General features: G+C 49.2%; 3 protein-coding genes across 7 annotated transcripts; 2 read left to right on the top strand and 1 right to left on the bottom strand.

The window, feature by feature from the left end:
- Positions 1–482: 482 nt before the first annotated feature.
- On the top strand, positions 483–12,954 carry heatr1 (HEAT repeat containing 1). Its single transcript, XM_057038678.1, has 44 exons — positions 483–564; positions 1,461–1,613; positions 1,691–1,907; positions 2,110–2,353; positions 2,451–2,591; positions 2,805–3,016; positions 3,084–3,217; positions 3,286–3,367; positions 3,510–3,611; positions 3,733–3,847; positions 3,914–4,021; positions 4,274–4,372; positions 4,452–4,537; positions 4,682–4,881; positions 5,069–5,190; positions 5,269–5,466; positions 5,559–5,718; positions 5,789–5,937; positions 6,008–6,197; positions 6,389–6,561; positions 6,630–6,779; positions 6,859–7,101; positions 7,166–7,297; positions 7,431–7,534; positions 7,637–7,783; positions 7,895–8,013; positions 8,087–8,208; positions 8,277–8,405; positions 8,496–8,717; positions 8,793–8,922; positions 8,994–9,166; positions 9,437–9,489; positions 9,573–9,696; positions 9,773–9,913; positions 9,989–10,290; positions 10,396–10,546; positions 10,757–10,921; positions 11,005–11,139; positions 11,219–11,323; positions 11,398–11,560; positions 11,689–11,843; positions 12,063–12,221; positions 12,326–12,434; positions 12,799–12,954. Exons 2-44 carry the CDS (start codon positions 1,472–1,474, stop codon positions 12,885–12,887), a joined length of 6,396 nt encoding a protein of 2,131 aa, XP_056894658.1. The 5' UTR covers positions 483–564; positions 1,461–1,471; the 3' UTR covers positions 12,888–12,954.
- A 296-nt stretch (positions 12,955–13,250) lies between these two features.
- arg1 (arginase 1) lies at positions 13,251–16,315 on the top strand. Of its 4 annotated transcripts, none has more exons than XM_057038709.1 (8): positions 13,251–13,470; positions 13,668–13,740; positions 14,024–14,198; positions 14,666–14,825; positions 15,205–15,299; positions 15,381–15,518; positions 15,588–15,724; positions 15,844–16,315. In XM_057038709.1, exons 1-8 carry the CDS (start codon positions 13,372–13,374, stop codon positions 16,005–16,007), a joined length of 1,041 nt encoding a protein of 346 aa, XP_056894689.1. In that variant the 5' UTR covers positions 13,251–13,371; the 3' UTR covers positions 16,008–16,315. The 4 variants fall into 4 exon arrangements, with proteins under 4 accessions (XP_056894689.1, XP_056894712.1, XP_056894697.1 ...); XM_057038717.1 differs by having other exon boundaries at positions 13,252–13,470; positions 15,381–15,482; XM_057038732.1 differs by lacking the exon at positions 15,844–16,315 and having other exon boundaries at positions 15,381–15,511; positions 15,588–15,729.
- Positions 16,222–18,518, bottom strand: LOC130528876 (hydroxycarboxylic acid receptor 1-like). Of its 2 annotated transcripts, none has more exons than XM_057038697.1 (3): positions 18,426–18,518; positions 17,724–18,125; positions 16,222–17,141 (listed from the first exon to the last, which is right to left on the bottom strand). In XM_057038697.1, exons 2-3 carry the CDS (start codon positions 18,102–18,104, stop codon positions 16,437–16,439), a joined length of 1,086 nt encoding a protein of 361 aa, XP_056894677.1. In that variant the 5' UTR covers positions 18,105–18,125; positions 18,426–18,518; the 3' UTR covers positions 16,222–16,436. The 2 variants fall into 2 exon arrangements, with proteins under 2 accessions (XP_056894677.1, XP_056894668.1); XM_057038688.1 differs by having other exon boundaries at positions 18,379–18,499.
- Positions 18,519–19,126: the final 608 nt, after the last annotated feature.

Here is a 19,126-nt window from a genome sequence, read left to right as displayed (position 1 = left end):
CTGATCTTAACCAACAATGTGAAATACTGTCACTACACTGGGTCAATAAAAATCATTCATAAGAGGGATCTTGGTAAATTCAAAACTGTATGCTGCTTGTAAAGGCAGAAGGAATCAGAAGAGTCAAGTCCGTTTGATCCAAATATGATTTTTTTTATTCATATGAATAATAAAAATGAACATGGTAAGAGATAATCGGTGTTAGAAGCTTTCCAGATTTGTGGTGGCCTGAACTTTTATTGTCTTGTAACCAAACCTGATCCCCTGATAATCTCCAGTGACACAAATAAGCACCTGAAGCCAGGAAGATCACCTTCATATAGAATTTCTCTCCATGTTAATGAATCAGTTGGATCAATCAACAGTTTCTTTTTTTTAGAAGCCTAAATACACAAAATAATGAGTTATATTTGGAATGTTTACTGTATTTGTGTCGTTTAATGTGGATCAATAAAGATATTACCAAAAAAATCCCGGCGTGAACCGGATGTAGTTGTCCCGGCTGAGGTCACCATTCTTTTTGACAGTGTTGATCCACGTGATTTCAACTTTTACATAAAACAGGTTTGAATATTGTTATATTCTTCATATTACATTCATACCACAATAATATCAATTGGAGGTTTTCAGTTTCCGTCTGTTGGTGTATGTTTGTGATGTGTTTTTGCTTATTCCACGAGTTAGCTCGCTAATTACATTAGCTAGCACGGCTGGTTGTTGAAGTCTGCTCTTTTTTAGTAGAAACACCCGAAATATATTTCAGTAACGAATAATAAAAACTCACTTTTCTTTACCTCGGAAGGTCCCAAAGGCAAAAGCGCCTTGGATTTTAAAAAGTGTTTTAGAGTTTAACGACGTCTTCATACATGGTCCTTGTTCAACTTTTAGCAAGTTGCTGTAACGTGTGTGCAGCTGTAGGCTGTTTTCGGGGGAAGAATAATAATAAAAACATTCCAGGGTCAGATTTTCATTTAGAGAGCTTTTTCATTTTTCCTTTTCTATTTTAGTTGATGCAGCGTGTGATTCTTCAAACTCAGTGACTTAATTTAAGATAGATGTAGGATAACCTGCATGAAACAAAATCTATCTAACTAGAGTTTGCTTTCTTGGTTGTAAATGAAGAACTTTCTACTTTTTAAAAACATGACGGCATATGACGTCCAAATTAAGCAAATCATGATGGAGTCCAGGCTTTGTCTAGTGGATGGATGAATATTATATCATTTCAAAATCTTTCTATGTTAAAAAATGTTTTGGTGAAGTCTTCAAATCCACGTTGAAAGTTTCATTTCAAGTTGAATTTAAAAAGTAAACCTGACCTTTATTAAACTGCATCCTGGTGTAAAGTTTGAAACTCCAAATAAATTTCCTGAAAATGATCTGAGAATATTTTTTCTCTTTGTGATTCTTGCTGCATAATATTAGAGTATCAACATAATATTTGTGTGCTTTTTGCTTAGACAGCTTTGCCATGACGTCATTGGCCCACCAGCTGAAGAGGCTTGCGCTGCCTCAGAGCGATCCTTCGCTGCTCGCCCGCAAAGAGGTCGCTTCTCTGCTCTTTGACCCTCAAGATGCTGCCACCATGGATAGAAGCACCTTCTATGCCCTCGGTAGGTCGTGCATACCATCAGACTTGTCATTGGTTGCTTGTCCAGCCTCTATCTGTAACTCCCCTTTTCTTCTGCAGGCTGCACAGGACTGGAGGAGCTGCTGGGAATTGAACCAGCCTTCCTGGAATTTCAGGAGACGCTGTTCAGTAGCGCATCATTGACAATGGAGCGAAGCGTTCAGTCCAGAGAAGTGAATCAGAAGCTGGACGGCAACATCTCGCTCTTCCTCGCTCGCCTTTCTCCATACTTCCTCCTCAAACCTGCTCACAAGTGCATGGAGTGGCTGGTTCACCGGTACGACTCCCGTGTTCCAATGCTGATCAAAGATTGCTCATATTTGCTTCCTCAATAAAATTTAATTCGATTTTTAATGAGAAAAAGTCCACCCAAATGTTGCCTCTTTAATTGCATTTTTTTTTTCAGGTTTCACGTCCCTTAAAATTTCCTCAGGAGCAGTTTCCAGTTTGTAAAATGATAAATTTCTCTTGTGTTGCAGTTTTCACATTCATCGATACAACGTTGACAGCCTGCTGGCCTGCGCGCTGCCGTACCACAACACCAACGTGTTCGTCCGTGTGCTGCAGCTCCTCGACATCAGTGACGCCACCAACCGCTGGAACTGGCTGCACTGCCTTCAGAAACCAGGCGTACCATTGTCCAAAGGAACCCTGATAACTCACTGCTACTCAGATTTGAGCTTCTTAGACTTCATCTGCACCCTGGTGACCCGGTCCATAGAGGTGAGCTAGTGTTCTTCTTTTATAAATGAAAGTGCAGGTGCACATCTTCTGAAAGTGAGGCCATTGAGCCAACATCAGAACTCCTCTGTGTTTCCAGGCATACTCAGGACCTAAAGAAAGTTACTCCCAACTCAGGGTCATTTTCTCCTTCTACGCTTCAACCATCATCCCAGCTGTAGAAGCCATGGATAAAGTTTCTGACAGCTTCATCTCCAAACTTCTGCCATATATTCAGAAGGTATTCCACTAGCCTGCTGCTTAGTTCTGAGAAAAACCTTACAGAAGTATCTGCTTCACAAATGTGACGCCCAAGATACTTTCTTCTGCAGTGCAGGAGCTCACCTGTAGAGGGCGAGCAACATATTTTTCTTTGAAGTCTGAGGGAGACTCACAGAACACGGGACCAGCATTGATACCTCACTGTGATGACTACTTCCTGTTGTTGTCGCAGGGTTTGAAGTCAATGTTGATGGACTATAAAGCCGCCTCCTACATGATCGTGGGCCAGCTGGCAGTGAAGGTGGTGATGGAGGCGAGCCTGGTGGACACGCTCGCTGTGCACATCAGCAAATCTTTGCTGAAGGAGCCCGTGTTGGCCAAAGAGGGTGTTGGCTGCCTCATCGTGCTGCTTCAGAACCAGAAGGATGGCGCAGTCGGTCCTAGGTGAGCACAGCAGACACATCTCCTTCAGGTGTGTTCTCATGTGTTGAGGATGTCTCTTCATCCACAGAGCTTCCACCCATCTGCGCGTCATGCCAACACTCGTTTCCACGTTGGAGGTGATGGCGCTGACGCATGACGTCGGCCCGCTGCTGCACTACCTGCTGCCTCACCTGATCCGTGCCGTCTTCACCTGCAGCTCAGGTGAATGAAGCTGACTCTGGAGTCTCTGAAGAGGAAACGAGTGTTCACCTTTTTGTTTTCTGTTTCAGCTGAGGCGCGTGAGCTCGCCGTGCTGACGTCCATCCTGCAGTCTCTTCCTCTGACCAGCGGCCTGGATCAAACTGTGGCTCGGTAACGCGAACCCTTCTCTTCCCGTTGATGATGTCAGAAACTGCGTCACCTTTTCAGTTCTGCCATTTTGCTGATGCATTTAAAATGAGTCCTTGTTTCTGGGAGATTCTCCAATAGAAGTTTCTTTGTTCCTGTTCTTCAGTTTGCTTTTGGATGAATATGTGAGATTGACAGAACTCTCTGATGAAAACATGACCACCCTCAACCAGCGACTGCAGCCTCTGATCCGACTGTTGGAGTCCAGGTACCTGAATATTTTGGACCCACTCTTTTGGTTTTGGTGGTAAAATTACAAGCCAATTAGTTGACATTTAAAGTAGCTGCACTTCTCTGTAATCTTTGTCTGTTTGTCCATCCCTCATCAGATACTGTGTGGCTTTGGACACCGTGCTTGGAGGTCACGTGACTGTCGGAGGAACTAAGCAAAAACGTCTCTTCCATGAGTTTCTCTCCCTGACAATGAGTAGTGGGAAATACCAGGTACACTATAATTCATGTTAAAATAAATTGAAACCGTTGGAGTTGCTGATGTTTGTTTGCTTGTAGTTCTTGGGTGACTCGGACACGTCGCTTCTCCTCAGTCTGAAACACCCCCAGCCGTCCATCAGAGTGTCGGCTGTGGAACACCTGATGAGCATCGTCACGGACAGACAGGTATGACGGGAGGCCTCACTTCCTGTTAGCAGTCCCAGAGAGAATTATTTCTACAAAACTCAACTCGTGCTCAAATGACACTGACTAAAGCTAGGTGAATTGTTTCCCTTTGACCCCAGAGTCTTAATAATAATATAGCAGACCTTTAGCAGCTAACATTGCTGAATGGTCCACCTTTGGTTAGTAGTGTTGGGTTTAGTTTTCACTGTAGCACAGATGACCTCATGTAGAACTCATTTTTGTCCTGAGCAGCACTGCAGCTTAACCGACACCTTCCTGAACGATGCCATCACCGACCGACTGAAGGATGATGTTCCAGAAGTGGTGGCCGCTACTCTCAAAGTGGTAGAGGTTAGCGGGGATGGGGTTGATCAATTTACCCTACGGGCCAGTGGAAGTATTTCTCACATTTGCATGTATCTTTGTTCAGTTGCTGTATGACATTCTGGAGCCTGAACACATCATGTCGTGTTTACTGTCGGTGCTGCACAGAGCGGAACCGTCAGACAAGCAATGGTCAGTGACGTACACAAATTGCAATATTTCAAAAAGGATTTTTTTCGTTTGCAATCAGCAGACAATTCAATATGTTTGCAATTCAATAATCCATGACTGGCCTTTACCATCGGGTAATCATCATGTTTGCTCTGTCATCTTCAGGCTGCCTGTGCTGATAGAGGTGGTGCGTTTACTGTCTGATCCCCGCCTGGGAAACGGAGATGCTGAGCTGGTGCAGAGTGCCTGCTGGAGGCTGCTGCCGTTTCTGGTCATCACCTCGCCCACCCAGTCCAGCCTCGCCGCCTGTGTTGCCCGGTCTCCTGTCATTACCCAACACCCTTTGACCCTGAACTGGGCTGAAGGTGACTGTTCAATGGTTTATGAGAGTAGGCTAACATCCGTGTTAGCTTCGATGTCATTAGTCAGTGTTAGCTTGTTTAGCAGCAAGCAGTATTCTGCCACCTCTAACAGGCTACAATTGTAAAAATGCTAAGCTTCGACATGCTTATGTCAACATTTTTAGCCTGATTGTACTTCCTGTCCATACAGAGCTCGATGAGACAATGAAGCAGAGTTCAGAAGCGAACTTTGTAGGTTTGGCCAACCAACGTCTCGTTTCCACGCTGGTCAAAAACTTGGCTAACATGGAGCACTTCACCAGACATGATGCTGTGAGTTTTATTTTGAAAGGGATTATTTCCGGTTTCAGCAATGGCTGTTGCGTAACCCGTGATGTGTTTACTGTCCAGCTGGAGAAACTAGCATTGGCAGTGGAGGAGCAGCGGAGTGGTGACACCAGAGCAAGAGTTTCCTTCCTGGTGCTGACTCAGACTCTGCTGCTCAGCCTGGGTGAGCTGAAGGAGACGCAGCACCTTCTCACAGCCCAGAGGGTCTACCTGCTGCTGGAGCCCCCCCTGCTGGAGCTGATAAAGAACAGCAGCAGCCAGGTTACACTTTAATCATTTAAGTTAACATCCGTCTACCACCAGACGGAAAATAAAGTCAAAAGATTTTTGACTGACAGTTTGTGTTGTTCCAGGAGGCGGAGCCTAATCTTAGTTGCCCTCAGTCCTTCTCTGCAGCGCTGACTGCTTACCTGAGCAGGTGTGACGGCCAGGACAGATACTTTGGCTTCACCCTGCTGTCGCTGCTCAGAGACTTTATCGCCGCCCTTAGGTGTCATGACATGTCATTTAAAGGTAAAAAAACCCCATCCTTATCACATGAGTTGTTTACCTAGTGGGCATCACAACATAATCTATTTTCCAGATGAAGTTTGGTGGAACCCTGAGAAGCTAGACAGCCACACCTGCTGCTACCTGAGCCTCACCTGCCGCCTCTTCAGCATTACCATCAATGGTGGCATGGAGGGACCTGCAGCCAGCACATTCAGAGCCCTAATGAAGCTGCTCATTAAGGTATGACATCACTTCCTTGTGGCTGCAATGACATAGACAGCTTTTACAGAGACTTGCGCCATTGTTTCAGATTCACCTTCCCAAGCCACTGATGCTGTTCAGATTCCTGTGTGTTCTTTGGGGACACAGCAGCAACGACAACCAGCTCGATGCCCACATTGACGTCATCCTACAGACGCAGGCCTTGCACATGGGCGGAGCCCTGCTCGCCAAACAACCCGTTGCCATTCTTGAGGAGCTGGCAGCTGCTAACTCACCTGGTGAGAATCCAGAATAGGCCCTACCTGAATGAATGCGTCGGCAGAAGTTAAACCAATGCCAACTTCATCATTTTCCTCTGAAAAATGCCAAAATCAGGATGTGTTCATGACGTGCAAGTTTAATTACATACTGTTTATTTATTAATCTCCTTTTCTCTCCGTCTTTCTCTCTCTCGTTCTTGCCCTCTTAGTGGTTCCATCTTTGCTCTGCTGTCTCTCCTCTCCGGTTCAGGAAGTCCGAAGGTCGTCCTTTGGTGCCCTGCAGAGCCTGTCCAGAGCCACAGCTTCTCCCTTCCAGCCCATCATGAACAAGCTTCAGAAGACAGCAGACGAGCTTATAGCAGACCCGTCGTACCTGAGCCAGGTGAGACCGAGGAGCCACAGCATCACCTGATTCGTGTTTGTGCTTCCTGACGTGTTTTGTTTCTTTAGGCTCTCGGTAGTTTCCATGAGAACATCGTGACCAGTAAAGCGAAGCAGCATCCAGCACTGCAGCAGCTGCTGCAGAGCATTCAGGTGCTGTGCTGCCCGTCGTACAGCGCCGTCGCCCTCCTGCGGGTGATGAGTCAGGTCAACGGACAGGTGAGGAGAAAACACCTTTGCACACACTCAAAGGAGGTCAGAACTGGTCCTGAACCCACACGTCGTCTTCTCTTGTCAGTGGATTCTTTCAGCATTACTCCCCCTCCTGGAGCGTTTGCTGGAGCAGAGCAGCCCAGACACCCCCAACCTGCTGCGAGCCGAGGCCCAGCTCATGCTCCTCATCCTGAGCAAGTACAACGAGGCTTCTGCCCCTCTGCTGGCCCAGGACCAGAACTGTCTGGATCTGTTCATCAGAGCTCTGAGGAGCTCCACCCAACAGCACCCTGACATTCCCAGCTGCCAGATCTACGCCCTGGAGCAGGTGAGCCCAACCTGAATCAGGCTTCAAACCAGGATAAAATCCAACTAACAGCGTTTCTCTGCAGATCACCAAGTCCTTCTTCTCAGCTGTTGAGGATGAGAGTGTGCAGCAGAGGCTGCTGTCGGTGATGTTTGACCTGCTGGCGGACAATCCAAGCCCACTAGTGGCCATCACCATCAACAGCGTCTTTAAACGGGTGAGCAGAGATAATTAAGGATCATCATGGTTATTTTAGCTTTCAAACCTAAAAAAAAATCAGAGTTAAAGTCTGTAAATAAGTTGTAACAACTGTATCAGCAGAGTCATGTGACACTTTTTGTTTTAAACAGATATCTGTGGATGGTCAACTGGTGGCCAATGAGCTCGCCCCAACAGCGCCATCTAGCGTTAGCATGACGGTGCAGCAGAGCCGCCGGAGCCGACTGACCCTGAGGTGACCCGTTCATGTCCCGCCTGCCCTGTTTCTCAAACCATTGATGCACACATGATCAGTCAGAACCCGATCAGCCCTTAAAGGTCATATTTACATTTTCAGGAATCCCCAAAAGAATGTTGAGGTTAGTCCTGAAGGTGGCGCTGTGCCGTGGCAGAGAGTTTCTCTTATCCTGGAGCTGCTGCAGCACAAAAAGAAGCTGAGGAGAGCCCAGATGTTGGTGCCGGCTCTGTTCTCCTTACTCTCCAGGTAACGTCAGATACCTGATTAGATCTTTTTAGAGAAAAAATGTCCCAAAGACAAGTGAACTAAATCTCTAGAACTTTATTTAAACCTGAAGTGGGTCTGATCTGTCGTCAGGAGTCTGGAGCCGCACTCGGCCGATCACACAAACATGGAGTACACCAAGCAGCTGCTGCTCAGCTGTCTGCAGAACATCTGCACCAAACTGGCGCCCGACGGAGGGCCAGTGGCCGCAGGTCGGTCAACAAGTTGGAAACGCGCTGACACTTTTAATTTAAAGCTTCTTATCCTCCACGTTGGTTCTTTTAGATGTTCTAGATGAAGACAAGTTCATGGTGGAGCTGGTGGTCCAGTGCATCAGAGCGTCTGACGTGCCGCAGACTCATCACCACGCCCTCCTGCTGCTGGGCACTGCCGCCACCATCTTTCCTGTGAGTGACCTTTGTTTGAGCACCTGGGGGGGGGCAGATTGGACCTCTGACGGCTTTTTATTCTCCAGGAAAAAGTGCTGCTGAACATCATGCCCATCTTCACCTTCATGGGCTCCAACATCATGCGTCTGGACGACGCCTACAGCTTCAGAGTTATCAACAAGACGGTCGAGATGGTCATCCCCGCCCTCATCCAGGTCAGCCAAACAGGACGTTGCGTGTCACTTCCTCTCTGATCAGGCCTGAGATCTGTGGAGGTTCCTATTGATAACAACCTGCGTCTTCAGGCCCGCCGACTCTCCGACGATTCCTCGTCTCACGTGGACGCCGTGGTGACGAGGATTATTCACGTGTTCGCCGACGCGCTGCCTCACGTGCCCGAACACCGTCGACTGCCTGTGCTGGTCCAGTTGGTGATGACGCTGGGCCCCGCCCGCTTCCTGTGGGTTCTGATGCTGCTCCTGTTTAAGCTGCACGCCACACACACCGCCAGTGCCACCAGCGAGAAGGTAACGCGTCGCCACCCTGGCGGTAACGGCGAGACGGTCTCACGCATGTAAACATGCGCGTGTTGGTCTGTGCAGGACGCAGCGCTGGAGAAGGATGTGGACTTCTGGATCTCGCTCTGCTCCCAGTTTGAGGTCGGCGAGCAGCTCGCCTCACTCAATCACATCCTCGGTTTTCTTCTGCAGCTGCCTGAGGACAAAGACGAAGGTGCGGCGAGCACTCGCCTTTTTATGGGGCGAGACGGGAACATCTCCTGTAAGATCCCGTTCTGTCCGCAGGGGCGTCGAAGCACGGCACCGGTCGGCGAGGAGCCCAGAAGAAGAAAGAGGAGAAGATGGAGGAGCTGATCTTCAGCGTGGAGGCTCACAGCAGCAAAGAGCTGCGACACTTCAAGTTCATCAGCGTGTCCTTCATGGCTCAGCTGCTCGGCTCGGCCAGCTTTATCGGGAAGGTGAACGACGCCCCGCCCCTTAATACTGACATTTATCCGTTAGCTGGCACAAACAACCAAATATTTTGGATTTATTCGCTCATTTTTATCCGTTAAAAGCGCCTTCATGTTCCACTGTCGATCAGAGCGAAACCTCTAGATCAAAACAATCATGGCCACAGACATAAAACACATATTTAACTGTTAGCTTCTGAGTTTAAAGTCTGTTTTTGATTTATGACACCAACAACAGCAGAAGACGTAACGTCAGAACAATCTTTGTTTTTCAAGGTTGCGGGCGGCGATGATGTCATCGACGAGTCTTTGCAGCAGCTGCAACAGAAGTGAGTTCCTGTGTGTGTGTGTGTGTGTGTGTGTGCGTGTGTGCGTCTGCCTGACACGGACGTCACTGTCATGTGACCTGCAGGCTGCTGGAGGACCTCCTCAGGTACATTCACAGCGTCGCTCGATCTGTGGAGGAGAACGCCGACAAACCCACCGCAAAGTTCTGGAGAGTTCTGCTCAACAAAGCCTACGATGTTCTGGATAAGGTGTGTACGGATGTGACGGTCAACACTGGCACGAGTCTCGACGGACGCCATCTTACCGCTGCCTTGTGTCATCCAGGTGAACTCTCTGTTGCCCACGGATACGTTCATCGTGGTGATGAGGGGCCTGATGGGAAACGAGCTGCCGTCGGTCAGGAGAAAGGCCATGGAGCTGCTGAACAACAAACTGTTGCACAGGACGCAGTGGGACCAGGACCAGGTGACCGCCACTCACCTGTCCACACCATATAATTGTGTACGCCATTGTTGTTGACACGGATCGCCTCTTCCTCAGGTCGCCGCACTCATGCAGCTCACCAGCGACCTCCTCGGGGTTGTGGGCAAATGTCCCGGCAAGGTTTCAGAGGCAGAGGAGGCTGAACAGGCCATAAACCGACAAACGGCGCTGTACAGTCTGAAGCTGCTCTGTCGCAGCTTTGGCTCCGCCCACCAGGAGGCGCTGCTGCCCGTCCTGGCGCAGTCCGTCGACATCATCTCCTCACCGGAGGAGGAGAAGAACGTGGCGGGCAGCGCTCTGCTCTGCATCGCCGAGGTGGTGAGCACGCTGAAAGCCCTCGCCATCCCGCAGTTACCCAGGTGAGAGCTCAGCAATGACATCACCCGCTGAACAGGAAGTGGGAATGTCGTCATTTTGGCGAGAAACACAAACTCGTTGTTTAAACCGCTGATTACCCCGATCAGGTTGATGCCGGCAGTGTTGGCTATATTGAAGGACAGGAAGGACCTGCTGACCAACGAGATCTTCCTGCTGAGTGCCGTCACCGCCCTCCAGCATGTTATAGAGACGCTGCTTCACTTCATCAGCCCGTACCTGCGGGACGCCACCTCCCAGGTGCATTTAATGATCGGGGAAGTCATTTCTCGCTGGCCTGAGGATAAGTGATAAGGATAAATAAATTTAGCATGTTAGCATGCTAATATGTTGGTATTGACAGTCTAGTTTGGGGGAAAAAAAGTATCAGATTGAGGATTGTTGTGATGTATGTGACCCGTATTGGTCGCTAATTAGCTAAAGCGTCATGCTAACAGTCTCGGTTTGTAGGTGTGCCGGCTAACACACTTGGCGGAGACCTCGTCCTCTTCAACAGCCACGCGGCTGTCCACGCGTCTCTCGTCCATCAGGACCACCCTCGCCACCAAGCTGCCACCTCGGGTTCTCCTGCCCACCGTCGCCAAGTGTTACGACGACATGGTCATTGACAGGAAGGTGGGGGCGCCTTTAACCGTTCTATTCCCATGAGCCAGTGGGATGAATCTTCCCCACCTGACCCACGGGACGTTTTTTTGCAGGGCCAGCTGGGGGCGCTGATGAGTATTCTGAAAGAACACATCTGTCAAATGGAGAAAGACCAGCTCAATTCCCACCAATCGGAGCTCACTTCCTTCTTCCTGATCGCGCTTGACTTCAGGGCGGAACACAGTGAGGTCGGTCCGGCGGTCGTCCGTGGTCAGTCCGTCGCTCTTGATGTCGCGTCTCGACAACAACTTTGTGCCTTGTCTTCAGGACGACCTGGAGACGACGGCGACCACCGAGGGCTACGTCATCGACTGTCTGGTTGCCATGGTGATGAAACTGTCTGAAGTCACGTTCCGGACGCTCTTCTTCAAGGTAACGCTGCGACTCGCGCGGCTGTAGTGGGCGTCGGGTGTGACGGCTGATCCAGGCGCCTCGTTTGTTTTCAGCTCTGCGACTGGAGGAAATCGGACACTAACGAGCGTCTGCTGACGTTCTGCCGCCTGACCGACCACATCGCCAGCCGGCTCAAAGGACTCTTCGTCCTGTTTGCAGGAAACCTGGTGAAGCCGTTCGCCGACCTGCTGCGGCAGAGCAACGGCTCCTCGGCAGGTGAGAGCGGGTTTCATTTGGCCTTTTGTCTTTTTTGTTCTTTTACAGTTGTTTCCTTTGATTCAGTATCTTCTCTTCAAGTTCTGAACAGCTTTTCACCTTGTTTACTCCTCCCACCACCACCACAGCTGATGCCTTGTTTGAGTCGGGTCAGGGGGAACAGAAGGTGGCGCTCTTGCTCCAGTACGTCCTCGACTGTCTCCACAAGATCTTCTTGTACGACACTCAGAGGTTCCTCAGCAGAGAGCGAGCGGACGCCCTCATGGGCCCGCTTCTCGACCAGGTGACCCAATCAGCACCATTACGTTGACTCAACCACTTGACCCCTAGTCCAGGTGACCCACTGACAGTCCCAGGAACCAATGATAGACCCTGGACTAGGTGACTAAATCCCAGTGGACAGAATTCGGACCTGCTGACTGACTTTGGACCAGTACCACAATCTGGACCCGGCTCTTCTTCTGCTGTCGGTGATCAGTTCCACCTGTTTGTGTGTTTACAGCTGGAAAACACTGCCGGGGACCCTGAGACCTACCGACAGAGGGTGACTGGGCACCTCATCCCCTGCGTGGGCCAGTTCGCCGTGGCCCTGGCTGATGACACCCAGTGGAAAACCCTCAACTACCAGATCCTGCTGAAGAGCCGACACGCTGATGCCAAGGTGGGACCGAATCTGTGTGTTGACGGATCGATCCACGTCCCCGCTCTGGTATTGATCCGTGACGTCGTCACTGTTGCCCCCCCTCCCCCCGTCTGCCCGAGCAGGTGCGTTTCTCATCTCTGTTGATGCTGATGGAGCTGACGTCCAAACTGAAGGAGAACTACATGGTGCTGCTGCCGGAGACCATTCCCTTCCTGGCCGAGCTGATGGAGGGTGAGCACACGCGCGCACACACACACACACACACACTGATGAGATGCAAAGTATGGAAAGTCAGTTGCTTGCGACTACAGACTGACCAGTTACTAAGTACAGGGACAGGCGGACTTCATAATCCTTAAGGTGTAACTCATCTGGGTAAATTATCCATCTCGTGTTAATGTATGACCAGTGTCGATCTTCATATCTTCTGGTCGCTCATTTTTCTCTTTTTAATGTTGCTTTTTTTTTAACATGTATGCAGAGATGCTCCACATTTGTTAGAGATGCTCATTTATTCTCAGCTAGTTCTACTAAAAACACAAGCTTTAAACCTCAATTTGCTGTTTAAGTGATCAAAAACTGCGTGTCTTTCCAGATGAGTGCGAGGAGGTGGAGCAGCAGGTCCAGAAGGTGGTTCAGGAGATGGAGAACATTCTTGGGGAACCTCTGCAAAGTTACTTTTAACTGCACATGAATGATGAATGATGGGAAACTTTCTAATGTTCAATAAACTTCCTTCTCTGATGTCCAAGTGAGGGTGTGAGCATGTTCATGATCAAAGCTCCTTGGCTCTGGTCCTTTGCAGATCCAAGTTCAAAGTCCTGTAGGACCTGCAGGACCCGACCTCTGACCCCCATGCAGCCTGTAACTCTGATACTTGTGTTTTTACTCTCATTTCTACCCTGCGGTGAGTTTTTGGGACTTTTCCAGGAGCGCGAGGTAAAAGTTTGACCTTGCGTTCAACCACACTTCAAAAAACAAACATGGTCACGCGTCGGGCTGGTCCTGCCCCGTCCTCCTGATCACGCTAGCCTGAATCAACCTTTGGGTTTAACTGTCCTTTCGTCACCTTTGTATGGATCCGAAGGGCTGCTAATTAACTCGCCGGTGACGTCAGCAGGGGACGATTTTATAGCGGTCTCTGGCATGACGGTGCGTGCCAGTCAGCATGAGTCAACTCGCGTTTACGTTCACGCGGCGTCTTCATCATCTTCATCAGCAGAGGAGCCGAGTGGGACTGATAGGAGCGCCTTTTGCCAAAGGACAGGTGTGTGTGTGTGTGTGTGTGGACACTCCAGAATACAGTGAAATTAGGATATTTTGTACCTTTTTGAGGGCTGAGCCAGGCAGAAGGGTTAAGGGTTAAATTAGTAAGGTTAGGGTCATGTGGATGCACTGGGGACGGATTCTGCCTGTCAGTGTCCTTACAAAGATAGAAGTGCAAATGTGTGTTTTACACTGCAGTCTCGCCCAGGGGTGGACAGAGGACCGGACCTAATCCGAGCTGCAGGACTGCTGAATCGGCTGCAGGAACAGGGTAACGGGTATCTGCATGTTTCTCACAAACATGCTAAAACACATCATTATTAAACACACACCGAGACACTCAAAATACACACTATAGAAAGGATAGTGTGTGTGTGTGTGTGTGTGTGTGTGTGTGTGTGTGTGTGTGTGTGTGTGTGACAGGTCAATGTTTTCATATGTTTGTATAGACTTTAACCACAGAGCGTTCTGGACATCACTGTTGCATTCTGGGAAATACATCTAGAAATCAACTGAGCCGAGTATTAGCTGCTGCCCTCTGCGTCTGCCTGCAGGCAGTGAAGTGAAGGATTATGGGAACCTGACTTTTGAGGATTTAGAAGAGGACGAGCCAGTGGGCGGAGTCAAGCATGTGCGCGCAGTGGGCGGGGCCAACCAGAGGCTGTCAGAGGCGGTGCGTGCTGTGAAGAGGGACGGACGCGTGTCGGTGATGCTGGGAGGAGACCACAGGTGAATGTGTGCAGGTACCACAGTGGTTCCACACTGTTTACCACCAGGGAAGCGTGGAGCCAAACGCACCGCAGTTGATTTGATGCTTGTTTGTCATAATGATGCTAAAGCGCGACGTGAACTGGGAACACTGGGACTGGCGGACTGGTTTCCCTGCCCCTCAGCCGTGGTGACGTAATAATAAAATAATAGCTGCTTCCACCTGCAGCGACCCCCCATCTCGGCTGACGTTATATTCACCATGACAACAATAGCAAAGCTGCTCGTGAATACAGAATTAAAGTCTAGATTTACAAATACAAAAGTCTAAATTTTGTAGTCCTGAAAAAGTAAAAGAAAACAAAGCAGTAGGAGTGAGTCCACATTTGTAGATAAATCACTTGACACTGGCAGAAAAAAACCCCCAACTAAGAATAAAAAGTGAAAGTTGGCTTCGATGACTGCTGCATCGATCATCTGCTGCTCAGTTTGGCCATCGGCTCCATCCACGGACACGCGGCGGCCGTCGGGCCGCTTTCCGTCGTGTGGGTTGACGCCCACGCTGACGTCAACACAGCGCTGACCACGCCCACCGGAAACCTCCACGGACAGCCGATGTCCTTCCTCCTGCACGAGCTGCGCTCAAAGGTTCGTTCTCTACTTTAACCTGCAGATGGCGCTAGAGAGAGGTCAGCGAACCTATCACTGTGAATCAACTCCCATCATTACTGTGTCTGGTGACACATCAGGGCCATTTTATGATAACTTTTTTATTTATTTCTTTGATTTAAGAATACAGAGGATAACCTCAGATTGTAGATCTTTAATCTCTGAACCCTGATTTATAGCTCAACGCAGGTTCTTAACGTGCCAACAGGGGGCGCTGCAGCACCTTAGCGCCCACCTCTCAGCACCCTTGTTAACATTGTGGGCAGGATTTTGTCCTCCAGGGAGTTTTTCCGTTAGCCATTCGTTGATGAAACAATCCTGAATATTCTAGAATATGAGATCTTTGCTGTGTCGTCAGATTCCCGTGTTGCCAAACTTCTCGTGGATGACACCGTGCGTCTCTGCCAAAGATCTGGTCTACATTGGTTTGAGAGACCTGGACCCAGGAGAGCAGTACGTCCCGCATCTGACTCGACTTCCCTGTTGGCCATTTTGGATTGTTCGCAGGTTCAGAATGTTTCTTCTGCGTTGCAGTTACATCGTGAGGCTCCTGGGCGCAAAGGTGTTCTCCATGACAGAGGTGGATCGACTGGGTATCGGCAGAGTCATGGAGGAGACGTGCGATCACCTCTGCACGTCAGTGGATCACCTGACTAAGCTCAAATGTGATCAGTAAATGTGCAGTTTAGCTTTGAAATACTTGTACAATTTACTATCATAATCATATTCTTATTGCACCAGAGGGAAGAAGCCAGTCCACCTGAGCTATGATGTAGATGCCATCGACCCGGCCGTTACCCCGGCAACAGGGACGCCTGTTCCTGGAGGGCTGACCTATAGAGAGGGAGTGTACATCACCGAACAGTTGTGCCAGACAGGTATTACTGACACCGGAACAGACAAAAATCATCATCGCTGAATTAAAATTGGTCTCTCGATGCGTCCGTTAATCAAGAAGGAGAAACGTGTCTTTTTTTGAAGCTGAGTCTGCGTCCAGGTCTTCTCTCAGGGGTCGACATGGTGGAGGTGAACCCGCTGAGAGGTCCGACCGAACACGCCATCCAGTCTACGGTCAACACCGCCGTCGACCTGCTGCTCGGCTGTTTCGGAAGACGGCGTGAAGGAAACCATCCATCGGATTTTCTTCTGCCAGGGCCTTAACGGGGGACGGCGCTGGACTGTCTGACTGTGGTGAAAGACACTTAAACGCCTCACATTAGCAAGTCTTCAGGCATCAGAGAGGACGGCACATCTGGACAAACTTCTCTGCGTTTTTCGAGAGTTTTAGAGACAAAACCACTCATGTTTAATCACCTGTCAATCGCACTTTCAAATACAGGGTGCTGTAAATTGCTAGCATGTCAGGAGCTTGGAACACTGGAATATTTGTACTTTATTTGTTAATAACCTTTAACATAATAATCCTATTGGCAACAACAAAATAAAAACATTTTAAAAGTGTGTTACTCGATGCCACGTCAGCTTCTCTGTCTGAGGGGATTTTAGACTGAACGCCTGCATTCTGTAGTTTGACCACTAGGTGTTATTCTTCCGCACTGGATGTGACGCATCTGCGTCATCGACGTGTGATCAGGTGTGCTGATGTTTGTCCATGTCTTCGCTCCCTTTGTCACCATCCACGGATTTCAGTTCTTGCTGGACGGTGGACTGGGTTTGTGACGACGATGCTTCCTGGTCACCTGCGGCCTGTTGGCAGCGCAGGAAGTGGGGCAGCGAGGCACAGAGAGCCGTTCTGAACATGGTGCTGGAGAAGACGTATATAATGGGGTCCAGTGCAGAGTTTAAAAAGTTCAGCCCCAGAGACACGATGTTGATCTGGGTGAAAACGTAGAAAGACTTACAGTCCTGAGGACGGTACGATCGGACCGCCCACACCCCGATGGTCGTCAGCGTCGTGGGGAAGAAGCACAACATGAACACTGCAACTATGGCAACGCACACACGCATCGCCTTTTGCACCTTATCCCGGTTTCCCAGCTGTCGTTTTTGGAGGAACCTGAAGATCCGGACGGAGCAGAAGACCAGCATGGCTAGCGGGATGAAGAACTCCAGCACCGTCAGGATCCGGTGCATTCCCACCAAGATGATTTTGGCCTTTGATGCCTCTTTGTAAGAGGTGAAGAAGAAACACTGGGTGGTGTTGCCGCTGACCTTGATGTGGTTGTAAGCCAGCATGGGGATTCGAGGACTGATGACCAGCAGCCAGACGAACGCCGACACAAGGGCAGCGTGATGCTTGGTCATACGGTTGACCCGGTGGTGGGGGTGGACCACCTGGAACGGCACGTGGGCGACCTTTAACGTCATTTGAAGCAAAACACAATATCGCAGGCTACGAAATGCGTCAATATGCGCCGTCATCAGCAGCGTGATCAATCTACACCGCGCAGGCGGAAACAAAGAGGAATCGAGCTGGAACCTTTGTTATTTTGGCATTGTTGAGCGCAGAAAGAGAAGAAAGCAAATGTGGACTCATGGCGGCCCAGGTAAATGGCCAGATTAGGAGGCCAATTCTCCAAAGGGAGTTGGACGTAAGCATTTATTCAAATAGACTAGCATTTAACGCTACCATTACCTCCTCCTGCTGCATTTCTATTGGTTGGGCAGTAGATGTACGTCAGGGCCGCTGTCGCACTGTGACAGAAAGCCGTCCTTTAACCTGTCTCAGTCTGACAGAATTTTACTTCGCCCACAATAGGCATCGTGTTTTTCACTGAAACCTCTAACCCACACAGACCCGAGGAGAACATCCAGTTCATAGAGAAAGGCCCAGGTCCAGAATGGAACCCTCATGTTAGTATGAAACGCCGTCTTGGTTGTAAAAGACAGGAAGTGGACAAAAAGTTGTTTTCTCACCTTGAAATATCGATAAAATGCGACCACGGTCATGAGTGCGATGCTGGCTGAGCGGTTGGAGAACATCAGGAAGAGGTTGATCCGACACATGACGTCTCCGAACACCCAGTGGCGGCGGAGCAAGGCATCGATCCTAAGCGGTAGACTCACCAGGGCCAGGAAGTCAGCAATAACCAGGTTGAAGAGGAACAGGTTGTTGGGGTTCCAGGACTTCAGTTTAAAGGAGAAGATCCACAGGGCCACTACGTTTCCCAGCAGCCCCAGTATGACATCAACAATGAGGATGGGTGGCAAGATCAACCCTTCCAGCTGAATACCAACAGGCGGGCAGCCCCCCGGCGCCGCCGGCGCCAATGGCCTGGTGGCATTTTGGCTCATCATGATTGTGAGTCGATTTCTGAGCTGATGCAGAGAAAATATTTCAGGAAGTATTATAGGTCCTCATTTTCACCTCTGATTCCTTTTCACTAGCTGTCAAACATCGTCAATAGATATGAAAACCTAAAAGAACCGACACCTTTACTGATTGTTTTTGAACGATTCATCCAGAAAATAACATTTGAAACGATGAATAGGTAGAAACACAGGTGACGGTCTGCTAACTGCTGCTACACCAGGTACACGTATGTCCATCGTCTGTGATCACTTGTTTTACCTCTTTTCTGTGTTTATGCGGTCAAAAGCCAAAGGTCTTGAACTCACCGGGCAGAAGAAAGAGAAGAATGAAATACAGATAAAGAGCTTTGTGCGGATGTTTTGTTACGGGAGGAAATCCTGTTGCCACACCACAACCGCCAATCAGGGACTGAGGAAGTGATGTAAAACGATGGACAACCCCGAGTTTCTCAACAGTCGTTTTTAGAGGGGGCCTTCAAATGGCTGAATTCCACATTCTCTGAATATGTTCAAGGCTAAAATGAACAAAATCCGACGTGAGGTGCCTGAAACCTTGACTTCAGTCCTGGCAGCAGCGAATACAAAACAGGTGAAACAAATAAGCAAAGCAAGACGAATAAATTCATTAATTACATTGCCAATTTAATGGAAAAGCTGTGGCAAACTGACTTCTTCTACTGTTAGTGCTACATATGTAGAGAGCCTGGGAGTCTCCTCGTTGTCCAAAAACTTCCAACCAGTTTAAGGAAGCTGAAGCAGGACAGATGTCCCCCGCCAAACCCAAACGGGGGAAACCTTACAGCTGTCGCACCCACATTGACTTTCTGCAAGCGTGCATGTAAATCAGCGAAAAGGTCAATTAACTCAGGCCCAGAGGGTTTTCTATGATACGGAGCGTTGAGGTATTTGTAGACATCTCGATCCACGAAGGATCCGAGGATCCAAACTGAAAAGTCTGCACTTAGTCAGGTCATTGGAGAAGACACCCAGAGGGGAAAACACCAGAG

The sequence above is a fragment of the Takifugu flavidus genome, chromosome 1, assembly GCF_003711565.1.
Source record: "Takifugu flavidus isolate HTHZ2018 chromosome 1, ASM371156v2, whole genome shotgun sequence".
Classification (NCBI taxonomy): Eukaryota; Metazoa; Chordata; class Actinopteri; order Tetraodontiformes; family Tetraodontidae; genus Takifugu; species Takifugu flavidus.
This window is presented reverse-complemented; position numbering and strand designations above follow the sequence as displayed.